Here is a 26,952-nt window from a genome sequence, read left to right as displayed (position 1 = left end):
TTGCTAAGACTTAAGATCCAGCACTCACATTGAACAGTGGATAGGTTGACTCAGGATTTTGGAGTTGATTTCTTGACTGACATTTCTAGACTTATACATGAGTATAGCGAAAATTTCCATTTGGCTCTCCCCTTTTGCATTGTCCCGAAGCAATTCCATCCAGCCCGTAAAACTGGCAGGAGGTGTTAAAGGGGTTCACAGACTTGCAACTCATTGTCAACTAATTATCTTTAAGGCGGTGTCACCACATCTTAATTGCTGAGTAATCACTGGAGTTGCTCTCCTCCACCAGGGAGGTTTACTTACTCCCCCTCCCAGCAATTCCTTTCTTGAAATCCACTCCCTTTACCCTCTCCATCTGCACCCATCAACCCCAAATGAGTTCATTAAACTGGCCACAAACACAGACGTGCACACACAAAGCTTTTAGGAACTTTCATCTTTTTCTTTCTCTTTTTAAAAGAGGGCACAGGGAGAAAACCTCACCATAAACTGGTAGCCTGGTTAGCAGTAGGGGATAACTTAAGACACCATGGGTGGCTAAGCTGTATGAGAACCAGATGGAAAGGCTTTGGAAGGGCAGGCCTGCTCTTTCTGTTTACTGACAAATGAAGTGGGCAGTGGAAGGCAATTAAAAAGCAATAACTGTACATTAAAGGCACAACTCATAACAGCAACAAGGAGCCAGTATGGGGGAAGCTGAGCCAGACTGTGGGATTGTAATGCCTAGTTTATATGTTTGGTGCAAGCACATGCATGCAAAAAACACCGGCTCTTGGAAATGTCAGTAGGCATTCTGCTTGAGGCTTAATGTTTTCATAGATGGCCCAATGTGTACCCAAAACTGAATTGAATCATTTTTCAATGCTCATATTCAACTAGGAGCTGCCACGACCTTATAACACTGCTCTACATACATTTTGGTGTCTCAGATGTTAGACGTGTTTCTGGCTATATCTGACATGCTGATTCCAAAAATGGCACCAGTTTTACCCTATCAGCTCTAGTTTTTGAGATATAGAACAATACCATCTACAAGTCGCTATCTGATCACTCATAGAAAACCATGAAAACCATAGCTAAGAAATTAGAGCTGATATGGACTATCCAATGCAGTTTTCTTCTGAATCAGTGCCCCAAATAACCCCAGAAGCAAGACACCAATGATTTTTTTGTTGTGTTTTATAATCTATGGGTATCTGTTACACAATGGAAGTCACTGATGGGCCATTGATCCATCCTGATCGTGCACCATGGTCCAATGTGCAATGGGCACTGATGTGAATGTTCCGTAGCACAATATTGTACACCAGAAGTGCTCAATCCATGTCAAAAACACATCTGACATGCCTGATGTCAATTGGAGGTGCTAAATAAGCATTGAAAATTTCCTATGTCCATCATGATGTGTTTATTGCTGCCCAGATGCGCATTTTCAAAACTCACTAACAGGGTTTCATTGCGTTTCTGCAATTGAGTTTGCAAAGTTATGAAACATCAACTGTGATGTAGGATCTGAGCCCTTACTTTTTGGATGCCAGCACCCACAATCAAATATGGTTACTGGGTACCTTACGGCAGCCTATGACACGGTGCAACAAAGAAAAATGCTGCATAAAGTCTACCATATCACCCGGGACTTTGACTTTACAAAAACTGTCCAGACCCTCTTAGAAAACCGCAGCTTCTATGTGGAGTTTCAGGGCCAGAAAAGCAGATGGAGGAGGCAAAAGAATGGTTTACCCCAAGGCAGCGTTCTTGCACCGACCTTATTTAACATCTTCACGAACGATCAGCCACAACCACCCCTCACAAAGAGCTTTATATATGCTGATGACCTGGGCCTAACAACACAAGCGAAAGATTTTGAAACAGTTGAAAAGCAACTCACCAATGCCTTGAAAGATCTCTCCAGCTACTACAAAGAGAATCACCTGAAGCCTAACCCTGCCAAGACACAAGTGTGTGCTTTCCACCTACGTAACCGCGAAGCCAACAGGAAACTGAAAGTTACTTGGGAAGGCCAAGAGCTCGAACACTGTTTCCATCCTAAATACCTTGGTGTCACCTTAGACCGAACACTAACATATAGGAAACACTGCATGAACACCAAGCACAAAGTAGCTGCACGCAATAACATCCTGCGGAAACTGACTGGCAGCGCATGGGGAGCAGACCCACAAGTAATAAGAACATCAGCCCTGGCCTTGTCTTTCTCAACTGCAGAGTATGCCTGTCCTGTTTGGCACAAGTCTGCCCATGCAAAGCAGGTGGACATAGCACTGAACGAAACATGCAGAATCATCACGGGATGCCTTAAACCTACACCTGTTGATAAACTCTACAAGTTAGCTGGCATTGCCCCTCCTGACGTGCGACGGGAAGTTGCTGCTAACGGTGAGAGAAAAAAGGTCGAACATTGTGAAAGCCACCCACTGCATGGCTATCACCCTCCTCCCACCAGACTCAAATCACGGAAGGGCTTCATGAGAACCACCACTCCTCTTGATGTTCCTCCAGCAACAGCAAGGGTGTCTCTCTGGGCAGCTAAACCTGGCAATTCTAACTGGATGGCCCCCCAAGAGGGTCTTCCTCCAGGGGCAAACCAAGAATGGGCAACTTGGAAGTCCCTGAACAGACTCAGAAGTGGAGTGGGCAGATCAAAAGACAACTTGGCAAGGTGGCACTACCTGGAGGAATCCTCCACCTTGTGTGACTGTGGAGCAGAACAAACAACTCCGCATATGTATGCTTGCCCACAATGCCCTGCCTCATGTACGGAGGAGGAGTTGTTTAAAGCTACAGACAATGCGATTGCTGTTGCCCGCTTTTGGTCCAAAACTATTTAGTTGCTTGTGATTTCTTTTCTTTTCTATTTTATTTCCATTATTTGAAATGTATTTGCTGTACCAATGCTTTTGACACGAAATAAAAACTGGGTTTCTGAGAGATGTATGTCTTCCCTCTAAATTTGTTGTCAGGAGCACAAAACCCCCATGTAAGTGAAAAAAAAATGCAAATTCTGATTGGTAAAGTTTTGCAGGAGATCCGAAGTAATCTATACTACTTTGTTAAAACTTCAAAAATGCCTCTAAGGAGTCAGTTTGGCCTTTCTGCTTGGAGGAGACCAGAGTTAACCAGGCTTCGCATTTCCAAGGTTTGGAATGGGTTTTGGTGAGAAAGGGAATCACTTAAAACCATATGTACATTTGCAAAATGAGCAGGAAATGTGTTGTCGAAGGCTTTCATGGCCGGGATCACAGGGTTGTTGTATGTTTTCCGGGCTGTATGGCCATGTTCTAGAAGTATTCTCTCCTGATGTTTCGCCCACATCTATGGCAGGCATCCTCAGAGGTTGTGAGGTATGGAGAAACTCAGCAAGGAAGGTTTATATATATCTGTGGGAAGTCCAGGGTGAGGGAAGAACTCTTGTCAGTTGGAGGCCTGGGTGAATGTTGCTGTTAATCACCCTAATTTGTATTGAATGGCTTCGTCTACTGGCTACTTTTTGCCTGGGGGCATCCTTTGTTAGCTGCCCCTAATTTTAAAAAATCTAGTATTAAAAAACTCAAAAATCAGAACAGTAAATAAGAAGCAACACTCTGATACATGGAAACTAGGGGCAGCTAACAAAGGATGCCCCCAGGCAAAAAGTAGCCAGTAGATGAAGCCATTCAATGCAAATTAGGATGATTAACTGGAACATTTACACTGACAAGAGTTCTTCCTTCACCCTGGACTTCCCACAGATATATATAAACCTTCCTTGCTGAGTTTCTCCATACCTCACAACCTCTGAGAATGCCTGCCATAGATGTAGGCGAAACGTCAGGAGAGAATACTTCTAGAACATGGCCATACAGCCCAGAAAACATACTACAACCCTGAGCAGGAAATGTATGCAAATACACTTTGGACAATAGAAAAATGTCCACAAGTGGTTATGATAATGTTTACATGGAGGAATAGGCACACAAGTACCCAAACATGCACCAGGTAGGAAGAAAAATATGCCTCTCACAACCTAATATTCAACCAGGAGACCTCTAATAGCCTTCTAAGAACTGCAACAGAAATTAGAGGTTTTCACATTCCTGAGTTTATGGGGTCAGTTAAATAGAAATAAACCTTTGTTTAAATTTTATAGCAACCATAGCCTCTGGGATTTGGCATTTGGAAAGGTTAAGAAAGTTCCTCATGTTTGACTGCCGCTCCCCAAATCTCCCAAGCAACATGGGGTTTATCTACATTGTAGAATCACTGCAGTTTAACACTACTTTAACTGCAATGGCTCAATGTTATTGAATGTTGGAGACTGAAGTATTGCAAGGTCTTTACCCTTCTCTGCTAAAGAGTGCTAATGCCTCACCAAACTACAAATCCCAAGATTCTTATAGCATAGAACCATGGCAATTAAAGTGGTGTCAAGTTGCATTAATTCTATAATGTGGATGCATTCATGTCCATTATTTATTTATTTATTTATTTGCCTCATTTATATTCCACCCTTCTCACCCCGAAGGGGACTCAGGGCGGATCACATTACACATATAGGCATACATTCAATGCCTTTTAACATAGAACAAAGACAAGACAAACATAGGCTCCGAGTGGGCCTCGAACTCATGACCTCCTAGTCAGAGTGATTCATTGCAGCTGGTTGCAGCTGGCTTGCTCTCCAGCCTGCGCCACAGCCCGGGCCCATTGGGAAGCCACATGGGTTTTCAGAGTTGCAGACTGAAAAAGAAGACTTTCCTAGACTTACAATTCTGAGAAGAGTTTGTTTTAGTCAGCTGTGGCAGCACCTAAGCACATTTAAAGTCTTTAGCTATACTTATTTATTAGTTGAAGAAAGCAGGACACACACACACACACGATGGAAGAAAAAAAAGAAAATGTGTGAGAAAGAAGAAGGAAAGAACATTCATTCTCACTACACTAAATATTTTGCTTTTCGCTGTGATCATTTTGATACCCCGAAGTACAGAAGGACCATTCTTTGCTTTGCCATGACCTCTCACTTTATAGCCCTTCTGTGACAAATCAGGACTCAGTGTCACCCATTCACAGCCTTTTAAGAGTGCTGGGAAATAAACTCTTAAACTTCAATAACTGCGTGTAAACCCTAGTAATAGGTTATAGGCCAACAGCACTTACACACTCATATCTCTGTGTGTGTGTGTGTGTGTGTTTGTGTGCATGCACATGTCTGCACAGACTCATTCACTTCATCTTTTGGGCAAAACCCACAAGTTCCTATTATTTTCTTAGCTCACAGGGACTAGTTCTCCACAAACAACAGATTAAATCACATGGCAACCCACCATATCAGACAGATGATGGAAAATCACAGGACTGGATTCTGCCTCGTATTTAGTAACAAACAACTCCTTACACATATAAAAAAATGACAAGTCAAGAAGAAGAAGTCCAACTTAGATTCTCAGTTGTTTTTCTTTAGACAGTGAGGTTCCACTGATACATAATCTTGTTTGTAACCCCCCTGAACCTTTTATCACCAAGGCTTTGTGTTGATCCACCTTTAACTTAAAGACTCAAAATACCCATGTATTCACTACGGCACCCAGAAACAATGGAGCCATATGTTATCATGGGGTGCATCCGCATTGTAGAATTAACACAGTTTGACACCACTTTAGCTGCCATGGCTCAATACTATAGAATCCTGGATGTTGCAGTTTGGATAGAAACAAGCAGTCTTTGGTAGAAAAATCTAAAGGCCTTGTGAAACTACAGTTCCCATGTTCTTTCCAGTGATTTCGGCTCTGCAAGGAATGCGGGTTTGGATAGCCTGGTGTGTCAAGCTCCCAAAGGACCAAATAAGATACAGATGGGATGAAGGCAAAGAACAACTGGGTTAGAAATAATGGGATTTGATGACTCTGTTCCTACCTGGCCAGAACAGGACTATGGGTTTGTTATACCTTACAATGGGTGCCAAGGGTGTTGACATACCCTTCATGGGAACCCTAGGGAGGGGGTCTGATTTGGCAATTGGAATGAGAAAAAGTTCCCAGTAATAAGGTGAGATAAAATCTGGAAAAAACCAGTGGCCCTTCCCAAGCTTATTATGTGTCTGACAAGACATTCTGAAGAAGGTTAGGGCTTTTCTTAACCTGAGTGTCCTCGGTTTGTGGGGAGGGTGTGTATATGTGGAGTATTTGCAACCTCTGGGTGAATTTATTGGAAAGTTGACTGGAACTGGGGAAAAGGTTATTGCAGACTCCCTTGTTGAGCCCCTACGGAGCTGCGGGTTTGGGGGTTCTGGTTTTTGACAACAATACCTTAGCAATGAGCCATGGCAATTAAAGTGGGGTTAAAAGCAATAATTCCTTAGATGAATCCATGATCAGTTATTAGTGAATATCAGTTTCCATTAGCTTCGGACAACCTGACTATTTTTTTTTCATGTCAGGAGCGACTTGAGAAACTGCAAGTCACTTCTGGTGTGAGAGAATTGGCTGTCTGCAAGGATATTGCCCAGGGAACACTCAGATGTTTTGATGTTTTTACCATCCTTGTGGGAGGCTTCTCTCATGTCCCCACATGGAGAGCTGGAACTGACAGATGGAGCTCATCTGCGCTCTCCCCGGATTCAAACCAGCAACCTTCAGGTCAGCAACTCAACCTTCTGGTCAGCAGTCCTGCCGGCACAAGAATTTAACCCATTGCGCCACCGGGGGCTCCTGGCTATTGATGAGGGATGATGGAGCCTCCAGTGGCCTAGGGGATAAAAACCTCGTGACTTGAAGGTTGGGTTGCTGACCTGAAAGCTGCCAGGTTCGAATCCCACCCGGGGAGAGTGCGGATGAGCTCCCTCTATCAGCTCCAGCTCCATGCGGGGACATGAGAGAAGCCTCCCACAAGGATGGTAAAACATCAAAACATCCGGGCGTCCCCTGGGCAACGTCCTTGCTGACGGCCAATTCTCTCACTCCAGAAGCAACTCCGGTTGCTCCTGACACGAAAAAAAAAAATGAGGGGTGATGAGATAGTGGTTCTTCAATATCTGAAGCTCCCAGCAAAGATGAACATTTTGCTTAGGCCTCCATTCGATTTTACATTCCAGCTTGTCAATATCTTTCTTGAACTACGGGGACACACATGCGCAAAGAGCTAATATGGTATAGTGATGTGAACATTGGATTACAACTCTGGAGACCATGGTGCGATTTGGTGAATCACGTACTCTCAGCCACAGAAAACCCTGTGATAGTTTTTCCTTAGGGCAGTGGCTCTCAACTTGTAGGTCTCCAGGTGTGAGGATTTCTGGGAGTTGAAGGCCAAAACATCTGAGGACCCGGCCCACAGGTTGAGAACCACTACCTTAGGGTCACCATAAGCTGGAAATGACTTGAAGGCGCACAACAACATGGCACACAGTTTTCTCTTGGATAGCAAGTTTTTTTTTCACTCAATGTATTTCACAGGCATATCAATGATACACCAATTACAGTAGAGTCTCGCTTATCCAACGTAAATGGGCCGGCAGAATGTTGGATAAGCAAATATGTTGGATAATAGGGAGAGATTAAGGAAAAGCTTATTAAACATTAAATTAGGTTATGATTTTATAAATTAAGCACCAAAACATCATGTTATACAACAAATTTGACAGAAAAAGCAGTTCAATACGCAGTAATGCTATGTAGTAATTACTGTATTTATGAATTTAGCACCAAAATATCATGATGTATTGAAAACATTGACTACAAAAATGCGTTGGATAATCCAGAATGTTGGATAAGCGAGTGTTGGGTAAGTGAGATTCTACTGTATATTTCATGGGTTGCAAATTTCATTTTGTAAGCACATTTTTTCCTTTGTTACTGCTAATTCTAGCCTCATTTAGAGATCGGTAACAAAATTTCTGTCTGTCTGTCTGTCTGTGACCCCATTTACACTGCATTATATGGTCAGTGTAGACCAGGCATGGGCAAACTTCAGCCCTCCAGGTGTTTTGGACTTCAACTTCCACAATTCCTGGCCCCAGGCTTCTTCCTTTTCCCCATCAGCCGCCTAAGCTTAAACTGTCCTTTGTAAAATAACTTTTATAAGTTCTACAAATTACTGCAAATGTGCAGAAGGAGGTAATTTTGGAAAGGACACTCTTCCCAATATATCTTGTTTGGCCTTCAAATTCCTTTTTAAGTCAAACATCCCCATCTGGTGGAATTCACCAGAATAACAAGCCAATTTCATGCTGAGTGCCATCAAGAAAACCCAAGATAGGGAATAGTTTGGCTCCAAAAACACCTTTCCAGAGACACACCTACACCTGTTTGGAGCTGCCTGCTTAGCTACACAGGTGTATCATCTTCACAGTCCAGATTTTCCTGTTCTTCTTTAAGGTGGTTTATTACTGTTACGTTTTTTGGAGCTGTGTAATTAGGGCTGAATTACCGGTTTCTAAATGAGTCACAAAAGCTGGGAGCGAATGGGCGCAAAAGGTTTTCCAGTTCTACACCTCACTCTTGTTTGTCTAGCCAGTTTCTTTTTTTACAGAAGTGGTTGAATTGTTTTGAAGATGTCCAAAAAGAGGCAATGTTATCAGTTGCATCTACACTAGGCATGGGCAAACTTGGGCCCTCCAGGTGTTTTGGACTTCAACTCACACAATTCCTAACAGCCTACCGGCTGTTAGGAATTGTGGGAGTTGAAGTCCAAAACACCTGGAGGGCCCAAGTTTGACCATGCCTGATCTACACTGTAGAATTAATGCAATCTGACAACACTCCAACTGCCCATGGCTAAATGCTGCGAAATTTGTAGTTTTGCATGGTCTTGAGCCTTCTCTGGCACATAGTGCTGATGCCCCGCCAAATTACAACTCCTAGAATATCACTGCATTGTGTCATGACACCTAAAGTGGAATCAAGTTGCAGTGTAAATCAGGCATGGACAAACTTGGGCCCTCCAGGTGTTTTGGACTTAAGTCTACAGGCTGTTAGGAATTGTGGGAGTTGAAGTCCAAAACACTTCATAATGTAACACAACTTCATAATGTGAAATTTGATGTATCACAGTGTAAGGCAATTATCTCAAAAAGGGTTCTGGCTCAGGAGGAAATCAGGCGGCGAATCTAGTTTCGTGAGAGTGTATCAAAAGCAAAGTTTATTTTTATCATAGCTATGATAAGGCAAAACAGCCGTACACACACAAAGGTACATGCAAATGGCCACTGCAAAGCATGGCACAGTAGACAAAGAATATATATCTTGGCTTATCTAAACTTGACCAAGTACTGAGGGTCTTCTTCTTCTCCACACCTCTTTGGCACAGATCTGTGACTTCACTTGTTTACTCTGAGCTAGCTTCTGTCCTTGGAACTTTCTAGAGAAAGGCACCAGCTCAAAAAGAAAGAGAGGGGCACGGGTCCTTTGTTACCCGTACTACTTTTGTTCATACAAAAAGCTTTCATCTATATATATAAAAGGGTAATGAAATTTCAGCCTAGGACAAAACAACAAAACTACACATCCCAGAAACACTAAACTTGGCAACACAACCCCTCATCCATGCCTCTACGTTCATACAACAAAAAGAAAAGAAAAATAAAGTCCTAATTAGAGGGAGAGGAATAATTGTTTTTATCCAATTGTTGCCAGTTAGAAGGCTAAGCTCCGCCCACTTGGTCTCCTAGCAACCTACTCAGCCCAACAGATGGCCACCCAGCCTGATAATAATAATAATAATAATAATAATAATAATAATAATAATAATACAATCCTAAGGTTAGCAGATACCCCTAAGGTTCATCCAGTTCAACTTCCTTATATTATGCAGGAGGACACAATCCAACCACTCCTCACAGATGGCCATCCAATATCTGCACAATAATAACACACATTGAATCATAGCATCAGACAGTTAGGAGACACCCCTAAAGGCCATCCAGTCCAACCCAATTCTGCTATGCAGGACACAATCCAAGCACTCCCAACAGATGGCCACCCAGCTTCTCAATACTCATACTACTAATACTACTACTACTAATAATAATAATAACAACATCATCATACAATCCTAAGGTTTGGAGTGACCCCTAAGGATCATCCAGATCAACTTCCTTCTACCAAGCAGGAGGACACAATCCAAGCACTCCTGACAGATGGCCATCCAGCCTCAACAAGTTCTCACCAGCACCACCAAACGCCACAGCAACGCGTGGCTGGGCATAGCTAGTTGTCTGTATAAAAAAGCTAATATGCTATATGCAGAGGCAAAGCTATAAATGCAAAAGTTTACTATTTTCTGGCTTATGGTCCCTTCAACAGACCTATATTTTAAAATGCTACTGAATATTTCTTCTAAACGAAACCAAAAACAAAGCAGACTCCTCTCGCCACACAGCAAAGCAGGAACTAAACTAAACTATACTGAGCTTTAGTGGAGCTGTTGACCTATTTATGTCTCTCTCCTCCTACAGATGTTTCTATAATTGTCCTTAAGAGCACTTCATTTCCTGGGAGCTCGGCACCTGATGAATATCTGCAAGGGGAAAAGTGTGAATCAAGATCAGTGTGTTTGTATTTCGGTTGCCAACTTAATATATGTGTGTGTGTGTGTTCCTTGCCTTTAACAGTACAGCCGTTTGACTCTTATCACAGCTTTGCCTAGGATTATATTTAAATTGGCTGATAATATTTTTCTGGAATCAGCCGGTTTGCACAAAGCGCTTCTTTCTTTTTTCACCCAAACCTCAGCTGAAAAGGGATTTAAACCCCTACAGAATCTAATCCAGTACTAAGCTACTATGCTTTATAGGTTGTGATGAGCATTCCAGCCCATCTATAAGATGCCCAATTTCTTAGCCCCAGAGATACATTATTCCCTTTAGGTCTCTAGAATCTAGTCCAATGCAAACCCACTACATGTCATTGCTCTGGTAGGCTTCAAAATCCAGTCCATCTAGAAGACTGGAAAAGCCTTGCCGGCTTGCCAATGCACCACAAAAGCCCTAGAGATGTGTTATCTCCTTCACATCTTCATCACATGCTAGATTGAGATGCCCCTGGTATGTTTTTGGATTTGAAATGCTTGCCCTGGTTCACTCAACAGGTTTCCAATAGGGATCCAAACCCTGGTCTCCAGAGTCTAGTCTAATGCTAAGCCACTACAACATAGTGCAGTGATGGTCAACCTATGACACGCGTGTCAGCACTGACACACCTAGCCATTTTTGCTGACACGCTGCCGCATGCAGACTGATTGGATGACTATGTCTTTTGTGGCCAAATTTGGTGTGATTTGGTCCAGTAGTTTTGTTGTTTAGTCCATGGGAATTATGCACATTACATTCTATTATTATTCTATTATTATTGTAGTTTATTATCATATTATTACTATTATATTATTATTATATTATTCATTATTCATGACTACATTGAAGCTAGAATAGAGAGAAATCAGCATGGAAACTGCAAGAGGTACCATAGATTGTTGTACATGGAAATAATGGTAGTAAATCGTTTTTGATTTATTAAATACAGTTATATATTACAATTATATATTTTTGTTATTTAAACTATACATATTGCGAAATTATGTTGTTGTTTTTTCTCGAAGTGACATACCACCCAAGTCATGCTAGGTTTTTTTGGTGAATTTTGACACAACAAGCGCAAAAGCTTGCCCATCATTGACATAGTGGCTCTGATAATAGTCCAGGAAATCTAAAAGACTTGGGGTGGGGAGTGTTTCCTGCTGGTCAACTCCTTCTTTACCAAATAGCCCAAGAAATAAATCACTCCCTTTGGGTCTTTGAACATGCTGGCTGGCAGGTGCATTTACACTGTAGAATTACTGCAGTTTGACATCACTTTAACTGCCATGGCTCAATGCTATGGAATCATTGGATGTTGTAGTTTTACAAGGTCATAATATCTGCCAGAGTCCTGGTGCTTCACCAAACTACAAGTCCCAGGATTCCATAGCATTGAGCTAGAGCACTTGGTGGTGTCAAACTGCATTAATTTGTAGTTTGTGCAACACCAGCACTCTGACAGAGGTTAAAGACCTCATACAACTACAACTCTCAGGATTCCATGGCTCACCTTCTCCGCACTCAGGATGTCTCTACATTGTAGAATGAATGTAGTTCGATACCAGCGTAACTGACCCGGTTCAATGCTTCGGAGTCCTGGAATTTGTAATTTGATGAAGCACCAGGACTCTGGCAGGGGTTAAAGACCTTCTAAAACTACAGTGCACAGAATTCCATAGCATTGCGTGATGGCAGTTCAAGTGATGTGTTGTCGAAGGCTTATACCTCACCTCTGAGGATGCCTGCCATAGATGTGGGTTAAACGTCAGAAGAGAATACTTCTGGAACATGGCCATACAGCCTGGAAAACACACAACAACCCAGTTCAAGTGATGTCAAACTGCGTTAATTCTACAATAAATGCACCCTTAATTTCAACACACACATTCCCCACAATCACATTGTAATAAGAGCCAAGGAGGCCCTACTACACTGCCATATAATTTAGATTGTCAAAGCAGATAATCCACATTATCTACACTGCCAGATAATCCAGATCAAAGCAGATAACCTGGATTTTATATGGCAGTGTAGAAGGGGCCTAAAGGCTGGATCTACACTGCCCTACATCCCAGGATCTGATCCCAGAGTATCTGTTTAGCCCAGATGATGATGATGATGATAATAATAATAATAATAATAATAATAATAATAATAATAATAATAATAATAATAATGATGGAGCCCCGGTGGCGGAGTGTGTTAAAGCACTAAGCTACTGAACTTGCAGACCGAAAGATCGCAGGTTCAAATGCCGGGAGTGGAGTGAGCGCCCACTGTTAGCTCCAGCTTCTGCCAACCTAGCAGTTCGAAAACATGCCAATGTGAGTAGATTAATAGGTACCGCTCCAGCAGGAAGGTAACGGCGCTCCATGCAGTCATGCCAGCCACATGACCTTGGAGGTGTCTACGGACAACGCCGGCCCTTCGGCTTAGAAATGGAGATGAGCACCAACCCACAGAGTCAGACATGACTGGACTTAACGTCAAGGTCATGTGGCCTGCATGACTGCATGGAGCGCCATTACCTTCCCGCCGGAGCGGTACCTATTAATCTACTCACATTGGCATGTTTTCGAACTGCTAGGTTGGCAGGAGCTGGAGCTAACAGCGGGTGCTCACTCCGCTCCCGGGATTTGAACCTGGGACCTTTCAGTCTGCAAGTTCAGCAGCTCAGTGCTTTAACACACATTGCTACCGGGGCTCCTCAAGTGAGACTCTACTGTACATTTTAACTTTGTGATTTTCTTATTACAGTAGAGTCTCACTTATCCAACATAAACGGGCCGGCAGAAGCTTGGATAAGCGAATATCTTGGATAATAAGGAAGGATTAAGGAAAAGCCTATTAAACATCAAATTAGGTTATGATTTTACAAATTAAGCACCAAAATATCATATTATACAACAAATTTGGCAGAAAAAGTAGTTCAATATGCAATAATGCTACATAGTTATTACTGTATTTACGAATTTAGCACCAAAATATCACGATATATTGAAAACATTGACTACAAAAATGGCTTGGATAATCCAGAAACTTGGATAAGCGAGGCTTGGATAAGTGAGACTCTACTGTACTACATAACATTGCTGTGTATTGGACTGCTTTTTTTGTCAAATTTGTTGTAAAACATGATGCTTTGGTGCTTAATTTGTAAAATCATAACCTAATTTGATGTTTAATAGGGTTTTCCTTAATCCCTCCTTATTATCCAACATATTCGCTTATCCAACATTCTACCAGCCCATTTATGCTGGATAAGTGAGACTCTACCGTACATTTTAACTTTGTAATTTTCTTATTATATGACTATTGCTGAAAAAGTAACAAATACATATAGATAAAAATAAGCATAGCTTAGGGCCGTTCCACACAGCCCTATATCCCAAAATATCAAGGCAGAAAATCCCACAATATCTGCTTTGAACTGGGTTATCTGAGTGAGTTGACACTCAGATAATGTGGGATTTTCTGCCTTGATATTCTGGGATATAGGACTGTCTGGAAGGGCCCTTGGAAACGTGACTTTCTTGAACCGCAACTTCCAGAATTCCTCAGCCTGCAAGGCCACTTTTTGCAGATAGCTTGTGTATGCATTGGCTATAATGAGCAGAACTTAGAAAACTTCCTTCCTTGGAGCACAACTCTCATAATCCCCCAGCCAAGCACAGCCTGTTTACATTTCTAATCTCTGGTCACCCATCAGGTCTGAGTGGAGGAGTTCTGGAGAAGAGACACAAAGGCCCGGGCTGTGGTGCAAGCTGGAGGGCAGCCAGCTGCAGCCAGCTGAGACCAATCACTCTGACCAAGAGGTCATGAGTTCGAGGCCAGCTCAGAGCCTGCGTTTGTCTTTGTCTTTGTTCTATGTCAAGGCATTGAATGTTTGCCTTATATGTGTAATGTGATCTGCCCTGGGTCCCCTTCGGGGTGAGAAGGGCGCAATATAAATACTGTAAAATAAATAAATAAAATCTGATGTGAGCACTGCACTGGCTGGGCTGGCTCCCTGGGTCTGGACAAGTCCCAGCAACTCCGCCTCTCCGCCTCCATGGCTCTTGGGCTCTTCACTCATCCCTCAGGTGTTTCCCTTGCTAAACAACCACCTCTCTCTCCTCCCTCCCCAAAGGAGTGGCAGCCCTTCTTGAAGCACACAGAAACCAGGAGAGAATAGAAGTCAAGAGAGGAAGAAAAAAGGGGGAAGGAAAGCTGGGCAGAGAAACATTTGAGTTGCTATTGAATCCCACCCTCCTGTGGCTGCTGTGTCGGTTTGTGGCTTTGAGCAGCACAGCTGAGCAAAAACCTTTTCATTGCAGTCTCTTCCTAGATCGGAGATCTGCCTGAGACAGAGAGAAAGAAAGGAAAGAAAGGAAGGAAGGAAGAAGGGGGAGGAGGAAACTGAAGCCCTGTGCGAAACTGAGAACAACGAAGGGTTCGGCTTGGTGTGCTGTACCATCAGAGGCCTTGGCACAACCTTGGAAGGTTCCCCCTTTTCACACCACGAAGCAAAGAAGCAAAGGGAAAAAAAAGGCAGCAGTTTGTGCTCCGGCATGAAGTGACATGAAGTGAATCAGCAGCTCAGCTCCGTGGAAAGACAAGGGAGACAGAAACTGTGTTTGGGATATTAAATACCCAGCAGCATGGCTCAGGGAGAGCTGGATATGGGTTGCTCCATCCCTTGAGGATCCATGGATTCCCTGCCATCCCAGACCTGGTAGGACGCAGCCGCAGAAGAGTCCCCTTGGCATCCTCTGCAAAGGAGCACCATGATGTCCAACAGCATGAAGTTCAACGGGTACATGAAGGTGCGCATCGGGGAGGCGGTGGGGCTCCAGCCCACCCGCTGGTCTCTCCGGCACTCTCTCTTCAAGAAGGGCCACCAGCTGCTGGACCCCTACATCACGGTGAGCGTGGACCAAGTCCGAGTGGGGCAGACCAGCACCAAGCAGAAGACCAGCAAGCCCACCTACAACGAGGAATTCTGTGCCCCGGTGACCGATGGGAAACAGTTGGAGCTGGCCGTCTTCCATGACACCCCCATCGGCTACGATGACTTTGTGGCCAACTGCACGGTGCACTTCCATGAGCTGCTCCACATCACTGGCTCGGCTGATAGCTTCGAAGGATGGGTGAGTAGGGGAGAGAGGGTCCTGGGAGTTGTGGTTTCCTCCAGAGAAGGTGCACCTGTGTTAGCACATAATGTCCTAATCTGCTTATGCATACTTTGTCTATTTCTTCAGTAGCTCAGAAGTTCTATAATAGACTTGGGCAAACTTTGTCCCTCCAGATATTTTGTTCTTCAACTCCCACAATTCGTGAGTTGAAGTCCAAAACACCCGGAGGGACAAAGTTTGCCCCTGCCTGTTCTATAAAATAACGATACCTGACATTAGTTATTATTTATCCATTCTGCTAGTATGTTGAACTGAAACATTACTGTGCTTTATTTATTTACTTAGTTTATTCGGTAAATACATATTGCTTGGTAGCTCCTTTGGCTAAAGTCTGCATCAGAACTTTATTGGATATTGGATGGCTTGGACAGTGAATTGGAGTTGTTCCAAAAGGATAGTGGCAGAATACCAAACCCTGGTGATTGGGAGTCCTTTCACATAACATAATACAGTAGAGTCTCACTTATCCAACACTCGCTTATCCAACGTTCTGGATTATCCAACGCATTTTTGTAGTCAATGTTTTCAGTACACCGTGATATTTTGGTGCTAAATACGTAAATACAGTAATTATTACTTAGCAATACTGAATATTGAACTACTTTTTCTGTCAAATTTGTTGTATAACACGATGTTTTGGTGCTTAATTTGTAAAATCATAATCTAATTTGATGTTTAATAGGCTTTTCCTTAATTCCTCCTTATTATCCAACATATTCGCTTATCCAACGTTCTGCTGGCCCGTTTATGTTGGATAAGTGAGACTCTACTGTATTATGATTTCAACTTTTACTTGCCATGTTCACATTCTGTCAAATCCTGATGTTTGCAACATACCGTATATACTCGAGTATAAGCCGACCCAAATATAAGCCGAGGAACCTAATTTTGCCACAAAAAAACTGGGAAAACATTGACTCCAGTATCAGCCGAGGGTGGTAAATTTCAGAAATAAAAATAGATACCAATAAAATTACATTAATTGAGGCATCAGTAGGTTAAATGTTTTTGAATATTTACATAAAGCTCAAATTTAAGATAAGACTGTCCAACTCTGATTAAATCATTATTCTCATCTTCTTCAATGTAAATGTGGTTATGTATCCTTTTAATAATAATAGAGTAAAATAATACATTATTATTAATTATTATTATTATTATTATTATTACAGGAAAATAATACAAGTAATAATAAATAGAGTAAAATAATAAATGCAATAATAATAATAATAATATCAGAGTGAAATAATAAATGTATTATTAATAATAATAAAAATAGAGTAAAATAAATGTAATAGCAGCAACAATAATAGAGAAAAATAATAAATGTAATAATACCAATAATAATAATAGAGAAAAATAATAAATGTACCATATATTCTTGAGTATAAGCTGACCCAAATATAAGCCAACCAGGACCCTCACCCAAGCATAAGCCGATGGGGGCTTTTTCAGTCTTAAAAAAGGGCTGAAAAACTAGGCTTATACTCGAGTATATACAGTATTTATTTAAGAATTTTCTGCGAGAGTAATGGTGTCATTTGGACTATGACACCTACTAAGCTGTTCTATATCTCAGGATCTGATCCCAGATAATCTCCTTATCCCAGATTATATGGCAGTGGAGACACATATCAGCCAGTTCAAAGCAGATAATCTGGGATAAGATCCTGGTATATGCGGCAGTGCAGATCCAGCCTATATGACTTTGGAGACCAGGGCTTAAATCCCTGCTCAGCCATGGAAATACTTTGGTTAACATTAGGCAAATCACATTCCCTCAGCCTCAGAGAAAGACAAAGGCAATCTTCCTCTGAACAAATCTTGGAAAGAAAATCCTGTGCTGGCTTGAACGTAAGTCAGAAATGACTTTAACATACACAAGAACAATACATTTTAATTTGCTGCCCAGCTAGCCATAGAGGTCTGGTGCTCTTCCAAACTATGGTAGCTAAAGTGGTTTCATGCTGCTGTAGTGATGCAGTGTGAAAAGGACACTGGAAAATATTATCTTAATGGTGACACCTGAGGAAACACGTAAATGTATGAATGAGGTTGATAACTTGTCCGTCTAGTCTAGGATAGACTACTTGAATGTCATGGCGCTGTCCTTTGAAAAGTTCATTTTGGGAGTATAGTTTGTAGAATCTTCCACAGCCTTTGAGTTTATTTTACTCTAATCTTAATCCACTCTGTTGGGAGACTTTTTGTCTAGAGTAGCTTCCACCATGGTAATCTTCAGATGTCTTCGGCTGCAACTCGTGTCATAAGACACACCGCTTGGCCAATGCCGAGGGGTTTTCGCGGCAAAGTTATTTTATGGGGGATTCTGAAGAGCTATCATAAAAAAAAAATTAGTTTTCCAAACTCTCTTGTAATTGCCAGTGAAATCCCTTTGAAGAACTCATATGCTAGGTTGAAACTTTATAGGCAATTGCGCTATATCTCATGCATTAGATGATATTACTACAGAGCATTGTCTTAATTATCACGAATAATAAATGTTGCTAGACTGATTCCCTTGTGAAGGTGCCTCTTGCCACCTATATAGTAGTGGCTGTCACACCTTATGGGTGTGGGTTTATTGTCTGTTGTGAATAGTCTTCCATGTGTCAGCTTTAACCCCAATGGAAGACTTTTAAAGTTGCATCTCTCTCATGGCACCCTCCAGAACAGACGCATTGGACTACAAATTCTGTCAGTCCCAAATTACAAAGCCAGAATTTCCAGACATCCAAAGCATCTCAAGTTGAGTAAAGCTAATCTAGTGTTTATATACAGCATTTGGTATTCTGCATTTTTATCAAGGGTGCATCCACACTATTAAATTAATCCAGTTTAACACCACTTGAACTACCATGGAATTATAAGATATAATATTAATTATATATTATATTTTACATGTAATATTACTAATAATATTACAATACATTGATAGAGTACAATATAGTAATTTATTACCAGTATTGTACTATGCTAATATAATATTGTATGTAAATTTAATTTGTAAGCCGCTCTGAGTTCTCTTCGGGGTGAGAAGGGCAGCATATAAATGTAGCAAATAAATAAATCATAAATAAATAAATTATGGGAGTTGTAGTTTAGTGAGGCACTCGCACTCTTGTGCAGTGAAAGCTAAAAACCATGTCACACTCCCATGATACGATAGCATTGAGACACAGCATTTAAAGTGGTGTCAAACCCCATTAATTCAATAGTATAGATACCCACATAGACCTTTGCAGGGCTAATGCTTGAAAGGACCAAAGGTAGTGTGTCCACAACCTGCTAATCCATCAGAATATTTTTTTTTCTAACTCAGGATTTGTGTCTCTTGAACTAGGAATGTAGTCCTCTACAGATCTATTATGTTGTCCCCATGTTCATTCTGCAATTATTAAAACTTTTTTGAGTTGTCAACTAGACCCTGTTTGAACTTTGGTTGGAAGACTATTCCTGTATGGTTGGGAGGTTTATGCAATTGCCCAAGTAAAGGATTTGTTCAAGACCAAGATTGTCAAATCAGCAGCCATGCATGTCTAATAAGGGAGTGGAGTCTTGCAATTATTGATGTATTGATAAGAAGCTCTGAAGGAAGAGGCATGTCTTCATTCCAAGAGGTAGGATTGATTTATTTGATAAGCATGTGTGGGAATGAGGCTGGAAATTAACCAAGAGAGATCCTAGTGATTGAAACCCTGTAGCTTCCAAGCACACCATGACCAAAGGAAACAGAACCACCACTGACCATAGATCACGGAGGCGAGTTAATGAAGAAAGAAGGCAGGTGCAGTTTTGCCATGAAAATCCCCCCTGCTGCATTATTATCTGGCTTCTCAAACCACTGTCGTGTTGAACATGTGAAGTGTCACACATGGGTATCCCTCATCCCAATTTCAAAAGCTCTCTGCAAAGCATTTATTCACAAAAGCAACTTAAATTTTTCTCAACTGCTTGACACTCAGGCAAGAAGAAATTGAGGCTGGATCTAGTGTAGACTCATATAATCCAGTTCAAGGCAGTTAACCAGCATTCTGAAACTAGCCTATATGGAAATATAGATCCAGCCTGAGAGAGGAAAGAAGAGAAAGACTGTCTGCTTCTGTCTTGTTTTGCTTTGAGTCCATCCAGTAATGTCTTGAGACATTATTGTTTTCCAATAATAATAATAATAATAATAATAATAATAATAATAATAATAATAATAATAATAATTGTGCGGTTTTCTGGCATTGTATATTTCTGCCGCTTCTGTGACTGTTCATTTGGGTTTTGATGATTCTGTAGCCCACTTGTCGATGGATGTCCAGAATCAGCAGCATCCACCGCGGTCCTTTTTATCCTGGGCGACGACCGAGCCAGTATAGACTTCGCTTGGGTTTGATTCTCCATAATGCTAATGGGTTAGGTGCTCTTGGTTCTGCTCCTCAGCTCCACAAACCAGCAAAGATCGTGGAAAATGAGCACGCAAAGATACTGTGGGACTTCCGAATCCAGACTGACAAAGTTCTGGAACACAACACACCAGACATCACAGTTGTGGAAAAGAACAAGGTTTGGATAATTGATGTTGCCATCCCAGGTGACAGTCGCATTGACGAAAAACAACAGGAAAAACTCAGCCGCTATCAGGACCTCAAGATTGAACTTCAAAGACTCTGGCAGAAACCAGTGCAGGTGGTCCCGGTGGTGATGGGCACACTGGGTGCCGTGCCAAAAGATCTCAGCCGGCATTTGGAAACAATAGACATTGACAAAATTACGATCTGCCAACTGCAAAAGGCCACCCTGCTGGGATCTGCACGCATCATCCGAAAATACATCACACAGTCCTAGACACTTGGGAAGTGTTCGACTTGTGGTTTTGTGAAACGAAATTCAGCATGTCTATCTTGTTTGTTGTGTCATACAACGTCGTTGTGTCAATAATAATAATAATAAAAATAAAAAAAAACTTTATTTATACTGCGCCACCATCTCCCCGCGGGGAATCGGGGCGGCTTACATGGGGCAGAGGCTCAAACAACATAAGGACAAAATATAGGCAACATAATACAAATCACACTATAAAAAGATAAAACAGTAATACAATATATCAATTAAAACAAAAATACAGGATAAAAAATTGCATTTAAAACACAAAAATGGTAAAATCGTAATAAATGCAGGATAGATTATTAAAAACCCTCTGGGTTTCCCATACATGAAATAAAAGAAAAATCCCCTATTATTCTGCTGCAACCATGTATTCAAGATTGACCTCTGAATGTCAGAAGAGATTCACTCTAAATGGGCACCTTATCCATATTTATTTACTGTATATACAGTAGAGTCTCACTTATCCAAGCTAAACGGGCCGGCAGAAGCTTGGATAAGCGAATATCTTGGATAATAAGGAAGGATTAAGGAAAAGCCTATTAAACATCAAATTAGGTTATGATTTTACAAATTAAGCACCAAAACATCATGTTATACAACACATTTGACAGAAAAAGTAGTTCAATACGCAGTGATGTTGTGTTGTAATTACTGTATTTATGAATTTAGCACCAAAATATCACGATATATTGAAAACATTGACTACCAAAATGGCTTGGATAATCCAGAGGCTTGGATAAGCGAGGCTTGGATAAGTGAGACTCTACTGTACTTGTGTCCAAGTCTGGAAATATTAATAACAGAATTGGAGAAAAGAAGGCTCAGAGGGAACATGATAGCCATGTTTCAATATAGAATAATAGAATCATAGAGTTGGAAGAGACCTCATGGGCCATCCAGTCCAGCCCCCTGCCAAGAAGCAGGAAATCGCATTCAAAGCACCCCCAGAAGATGACCATCCAGCCTCTGCTTAAAAGCCTCCAAAGAAGGAACCTCCACCACAGTCTGGGGCAGAGGGTTCCACTGCTGAACGGCTCTCATCATTAGGAAGTTCTTCCTAATGTTCAGGTGGAATCTCCTTTCCTGTAGTTTGAAGCCATTGTTCCGTGTCCTAGTCTCCAGGGCAGCAGAAAACAAGCTTGCTCCTTCCTCTCTATAACTTTCTCTCGCATATTTATACATGGCTATCATGATTTTATGATTCTATAAAATCAGCTCCAGTAACCTGGGATGATTTATGAATGGGTAAATGTAAATAATGTACCTTAGCTTTTATTTAAAAATGAACCATCCTCTTCTCTGGCCAGGAAGCCAAGAGCTTAACCTGTCCCAGGAAAATCTAAAAGAAACGGCAATCCCTTCCACTCTTAAGATTCTCCTTTCTGATACTTTGAAGGAAAGCGTCAGAAAGATATCACTGTCATTTTCCTGCCCAGATATTTAAAAAGTCTAGACATAGGACCATGATGAAGATAACAGAGGAGGTTGGTGCTTCTTTTAGCTTCTCCCTGGATGGACTGAGCTCTCGCCTTTTGGCACTCTCCACAGATAAAGGGATATTTTTTCTTTTTTGATACCTAATTCTATTAGTCCTGTATCTGGGACATGAGAGAAGCCTCCCACAAGGATGGTAAAAACATCAAGCATCTGGTCGTCCCCTGGGCAGTGTCCTTGCAGATGGCCAATTCTCTCACACCAGAAGCGACTTGGAGTTTCTCAAGTCGCTCCTGACATAAAAAGACCTTGACAATTATCCAGAAAGGATGTGATCCCTTCCCTGAGTAGAGGGTGAAAGACCTTTTTGAATGTTCTGACATAGCACTGACACTATTTCATTTCTGCAGAATGAGCCTTGAATTATCCACAAGTCATGTCAAAATCCATAACTTTGGCCCCCAAACTTGCCCTCGACTTATACACGAAGTTGACTTGTACACTACTCAAGGAATCATGGAGTTGAAAGAAATCCCAAGGCCCATGTAGTCTAACCTACTGCCATGCATAAATTCAACATTAAAGCTCTCTTGAAAGAAAACTATCAACCTTTCTTGAAAGATCCCCAATGATGGAGAGACCATTAACATCTGAAGGATGTCAAACTACCTCTCCCATGTTGAAGTTTTCTGCACTCTGGCCCAGATCCGTGTTTTTAGCCTTCCCGGGGAGATGGGGCGGGGTATAAAAATAAAGTTGTTATTATTATTATTATTATTATTATTATTATTATTATTATTATTATTATAAACAGCTCTTACTGTTAAGAATTCTTCTTAACATTGAGATGGATTCTCTTTTGACTCTTTGGAGAAGCCGAAAACAAGCTTATTCGATCTTCAACATGCTGTTTCTTCAGGTATTTAAAGATGGTCCATATCTCGCCTCTGCATCTTCTACAAGTTCCCTTGGCTTGAACTTCTCATCTATTATCTTTTTCCATAGTCTTAGGGGGCTTTTTCCAGATATTACAAATCTGGGTTGCTGTGAGTTGCTGTGATGCTTCTGGAACATGGCCATACAGCCCAGAAAACTCACAGCAACCCAGTGATTCCAGCCATGAAAGCCTTTGACAGCATATTGCAAATCTGTTTGGAAGTTGAGCAGAAATAACATTTCTGTTTTCTGGAAACTCCCTGTACTACCCTGTTTCCCCGAAAATAAGACATCCCCAAAAAATAAGACCTATTAGAGATTTTGCTGAATTGCTAAATATAAGACCTCCCCAGAAAGTAAGACCTAGCAAAGTTTTTGTTTGGAAGCATGCCTGGCGCCCACCAAACAAAACACCATAGCATGCAGGATTGGTAAATGTACATATCAGTTGTATATGGAAATACAGTAGAGTTTCACTTATCCAACGTTCTGGATTATCCAACGCATTTTTGAAGTCAATGTTTTCAATACATCGTAATATTTTGGTGCTAAATTCGTAAATACAGTAATTACTACGTAGCATTACTGTATATTGAACTACTTTTTCTGTCAAATTTGTTGTATAACATGATATTTTGGTGCTTATTTTGTAAAATCATAACCTAATTTGATGTTTAATAGGCTTCTCCTTAATCTCTCCTTATTATCCAACATATTCGCTTATCCAACGTTCTGTCGGCCCGTTTATGTTGGATAAGTGAGACTCTACTGCAATGGTAGTAACAAGAAATTCTTGACAGGAGTCACCGTTTGTCTGGTTTAGTTATGTTGGTTTGTGATGACTACTACTGTACAGTATAGAATAAATGTTCATTTTTTTGTTCAACAATAAATTCTTCTTTATGGAAAAATAAGACATCCCCTGAAAATAAGACCTAGCACATCTTTGGGAGTAAAAAATAATATAAGACACTGTCTTATTTTCAGGGAAACACGGTAGCTGCAACATTTTATTGGAACTCTCAAGTAGGTTTCTTTGTAATTCCACAACATGTTGGTACACATGGCACCATGATCCACCTTTACCCAGAAGTGGAAATTATAAAACAGGACAAAACCCCAGGGAGCATTCATACTTCTTTGGAAGAACATGATGTTAAGTTTTCCACTTCTCCTTCTTACAAATTCCTTCCTTCACTTCCTCATCCTACAAATGCACAATTTGACCAGGCATGCTGTCACTCCTTGTTGAGCTGCATTTTATATCAATGAATCATAGAAGCCATTTGAATTCGGGAGCCCCACAGGCCAACCCATCTCCACCTCCAGTGCAGGGAGTCTAGATAGTCTAGAGTAGGCCTGGGCAAACTTTGGCCCTCCAGGTGTTTTGGACTTCAACTCCCACAATTCCTAACAGCCGGTAGGCTGTTAGGAATTGTGGGAGTTGAAGTCCAAAACACCTGGAGGGCCAAAGTTTGCCCAGGCCTGATCTAGAGCCTAGACACAAAGTGTGTGCTTATAGTTCACGTTTTAATAGCTTTATTCTTTTGGGAAAGTACCCTTAGTACAGAAGAAAAGTACAGTAGTTTTAATCCAGAGTGGAATGAAGCTGTTGAACCTTTTTTGCATCTTTTTTGCACTAGCTGATCTTAATGTACGGAAACCTCTACACTTTGAAGAGGTGTGAATGCCTCATATAGAAACTTGGGGTGGAAAGGAGGGTTGTGTGGTGAAGCTATTTGGTATTTAGTTCAGGACAACCAAAAGGGCATATTTCTAAGCAGAATTAAAAGTTATTTATTCTCTTCCTTGTCACACATTTGACTATTATTATTAATATAATAATAATTTTATTTCTTACCCACCTTTCCTCATGGCTTGAGGTGGGTTACACAATAATCAAAACACATAAACATTGTAATAAGTCCATAAATTCACATATTAAAATGCATTTCAATAAAAGATACATATTAAAACATATTTCTATAAAATGTCACTTTTATCTCTTTATTGATATGCAAAACAATTAGAGGAAAGTTATGTATACGTGCATGTGCATGGATTTCATAGGGCTTTCTTAGGCAAGGAATACGCCAAAAGGTAGTTTTGCCAGTTCCTTCCTCTGAATTGTAGCATATAACACTCATTGGTTGTCTCCCATCCAAGTACTATCCAGGGCTGATCCTACTTAGTTTCCAAGATCGACCTGGACCTGGTACCTTTAGGGTGTTTAGGTCCTCTGGCTGGAATGTTAGAATGATTTAAAAGGAAAGGACAAGGATGACATTGAAGTGAATTTGACATCTCCATTGTACATTTATTTTATTTTATTTTATTTTATTTTATTTTATTTTATTTACTTACAGTATTTATATTCCGCCCTTCTCACCCCGAAGGGGACTCAGGGCAGATCACAATGTACATATACATGGCAAACATTCAATGCCCATATACACATAGAACCAAGACAGAGACAGACGCAGAGGCAATTTAACCTTCTCCTGAGGGGATGTTCGATTCTGGCCACAGGGGGGAGCAGCTGCTTCATCATCCACTTTGACGGCACTTCCTCATTCTAGCGTCATAAATTAGTTAAATTTGCCTCCCCACTTTATAAGTGGTACCTTATTTCCTCCTTGATCGATGCAACTGTCAGAACAGAAGGAAGTTTTGCAGCCCAACCACCTACTTGATCCCCTTTTCATCCAAACACCACACAGATGAACAAGAATAATAAGTTTATTAAGAAAAGAGTATCTAATATAAAAACTGTTTCAAAATATATTCATGAGCTAGATTTCCAGAATCATAACAAAAAACAAGGACCAACTCTGAATAGGAAACCCAAAATCACTTAAGGCAAAATCAAGAAACTGTAGTCCAAGGGTTGTTGCTCTTAAGGTAGAATTAGATCCAAAAGCTTGAAAGCATAAACATGACCATAATCCAAAGGCTTGAAATTTGAAACAAGATTTATTCTCCAAACAGGAAAACAAGATACATTGACTCCAGTTCCTTAAGAATGCTCCCTCTTGCCCCTGACATCACCCTTTTTCAAACTTGGGGATCCCTTTGTTTATCTTTCAGTCTCTGGCAACACAGGATTTGTCTCTGTTTCACACTATCCCTTCTGATCTGCAAACACTGGGTTATCTGTAACCCTCCTGTCTCTTCCACATTTCTTTCAGAGTTAATCCCTGGCCGATTCTCATGAGAATCATTTCCTGTTTCCCTAACAACAGATCTATCCAAAACATTCTCATTCACCCACAGAAACACCAAGCTCAACTAAAAAATCCTTGACCTCATCCTCAGATGCTTCACAGGCCTCAACAAAAGTATTCTATATATACAGGGCATAGCCAAACCAGGGAATTTACTGCCATGCAACATAATGATGGTCACCAATCTGCAGTTTTCAAAGGTTTAGAGAAATATGTGGAGGATCTGACTGCGAATGGTCAGTGGTCACAATAGTAATGTCTTGCCTCCACTATTGGAGGCAACACTGTCCTGTCTTCTAATTGCGGGGAAACCCAAGTAATTGTCATGTCCTGCTTAGCAGAGTTCTCCAATTGGCAAAAAATTGGATTGTTTTTGATCTAGTATGTCTTTTTTATGACTCATTTAAGAGTTATATGACATTAGAATGGAATACATTGCAAAATAGTGAACTCTTATTCATCGGAGGGCTTTAAACAGAGGCTAGATCAATACCTGTCATAGATGCTTTGGCTGTGACGGGGTTGGAATAGGTTGCCTTAGGGGACCCCTTCCAACTATACAGTGCTATGATTCCATTCATTCTAATGCCAGTTGTTGTTTTTGTTAACTTTATTTATGTTCTATCTTTCCCCCAATTTAGGACTTAATGCATCTTTCAATTTAAAACAAGTATGATATAGCTAAAAACATACAAAGACCATTATTAAAACAGAATTAAATTAAAACATGAAAAACATT

The 26,952-nt window shown here is 41.0% G+C and overlaps 1 protein-coding gene across 1 annotated transcript in view; it reads left to right on the top strand.

Annotated features, from left to right (window-relative positions):
- Positions 1 to 14,324: 14,324 nt before the first annotated feature.
- Positions 14,325 to 26,952, top strand: part of prkch (protein kinase C eta) — a 117,955-nt gene continuing 105,327 nt past the window's right edge. Inside the window, exon 1 of the mRNA XM_062968583.1 lies at positions 14,325 to 15,696. Coding sequence (XP_062824653.1) covers positions 15,334 to 15,696 — 363 coding nt within the window. The 5' untranslated portion in view covers positions 14,325 to 15,333. The remainder of the gene's footprint in view (positions 15,697 to 26,952) is intronic.

This window comes from Anolis carolinensis, chromosome 1, assembly GCF_035594765.1.
Source record: "Anolis carolinensis isolate JA03-04 chromosome 1, rAnoCar3.1.pri, whole genome shotgun sequence".
Classification (NCBI taxonomy): Eukaryota; Metazoa; Chordata; class Lepidosauria; order Squamata; family Dactyloidae; genus Anolis; species Anolis carolinensis.
This window is presented reverse-complemented; position numbering and strand designations above follow the sequence as displayed.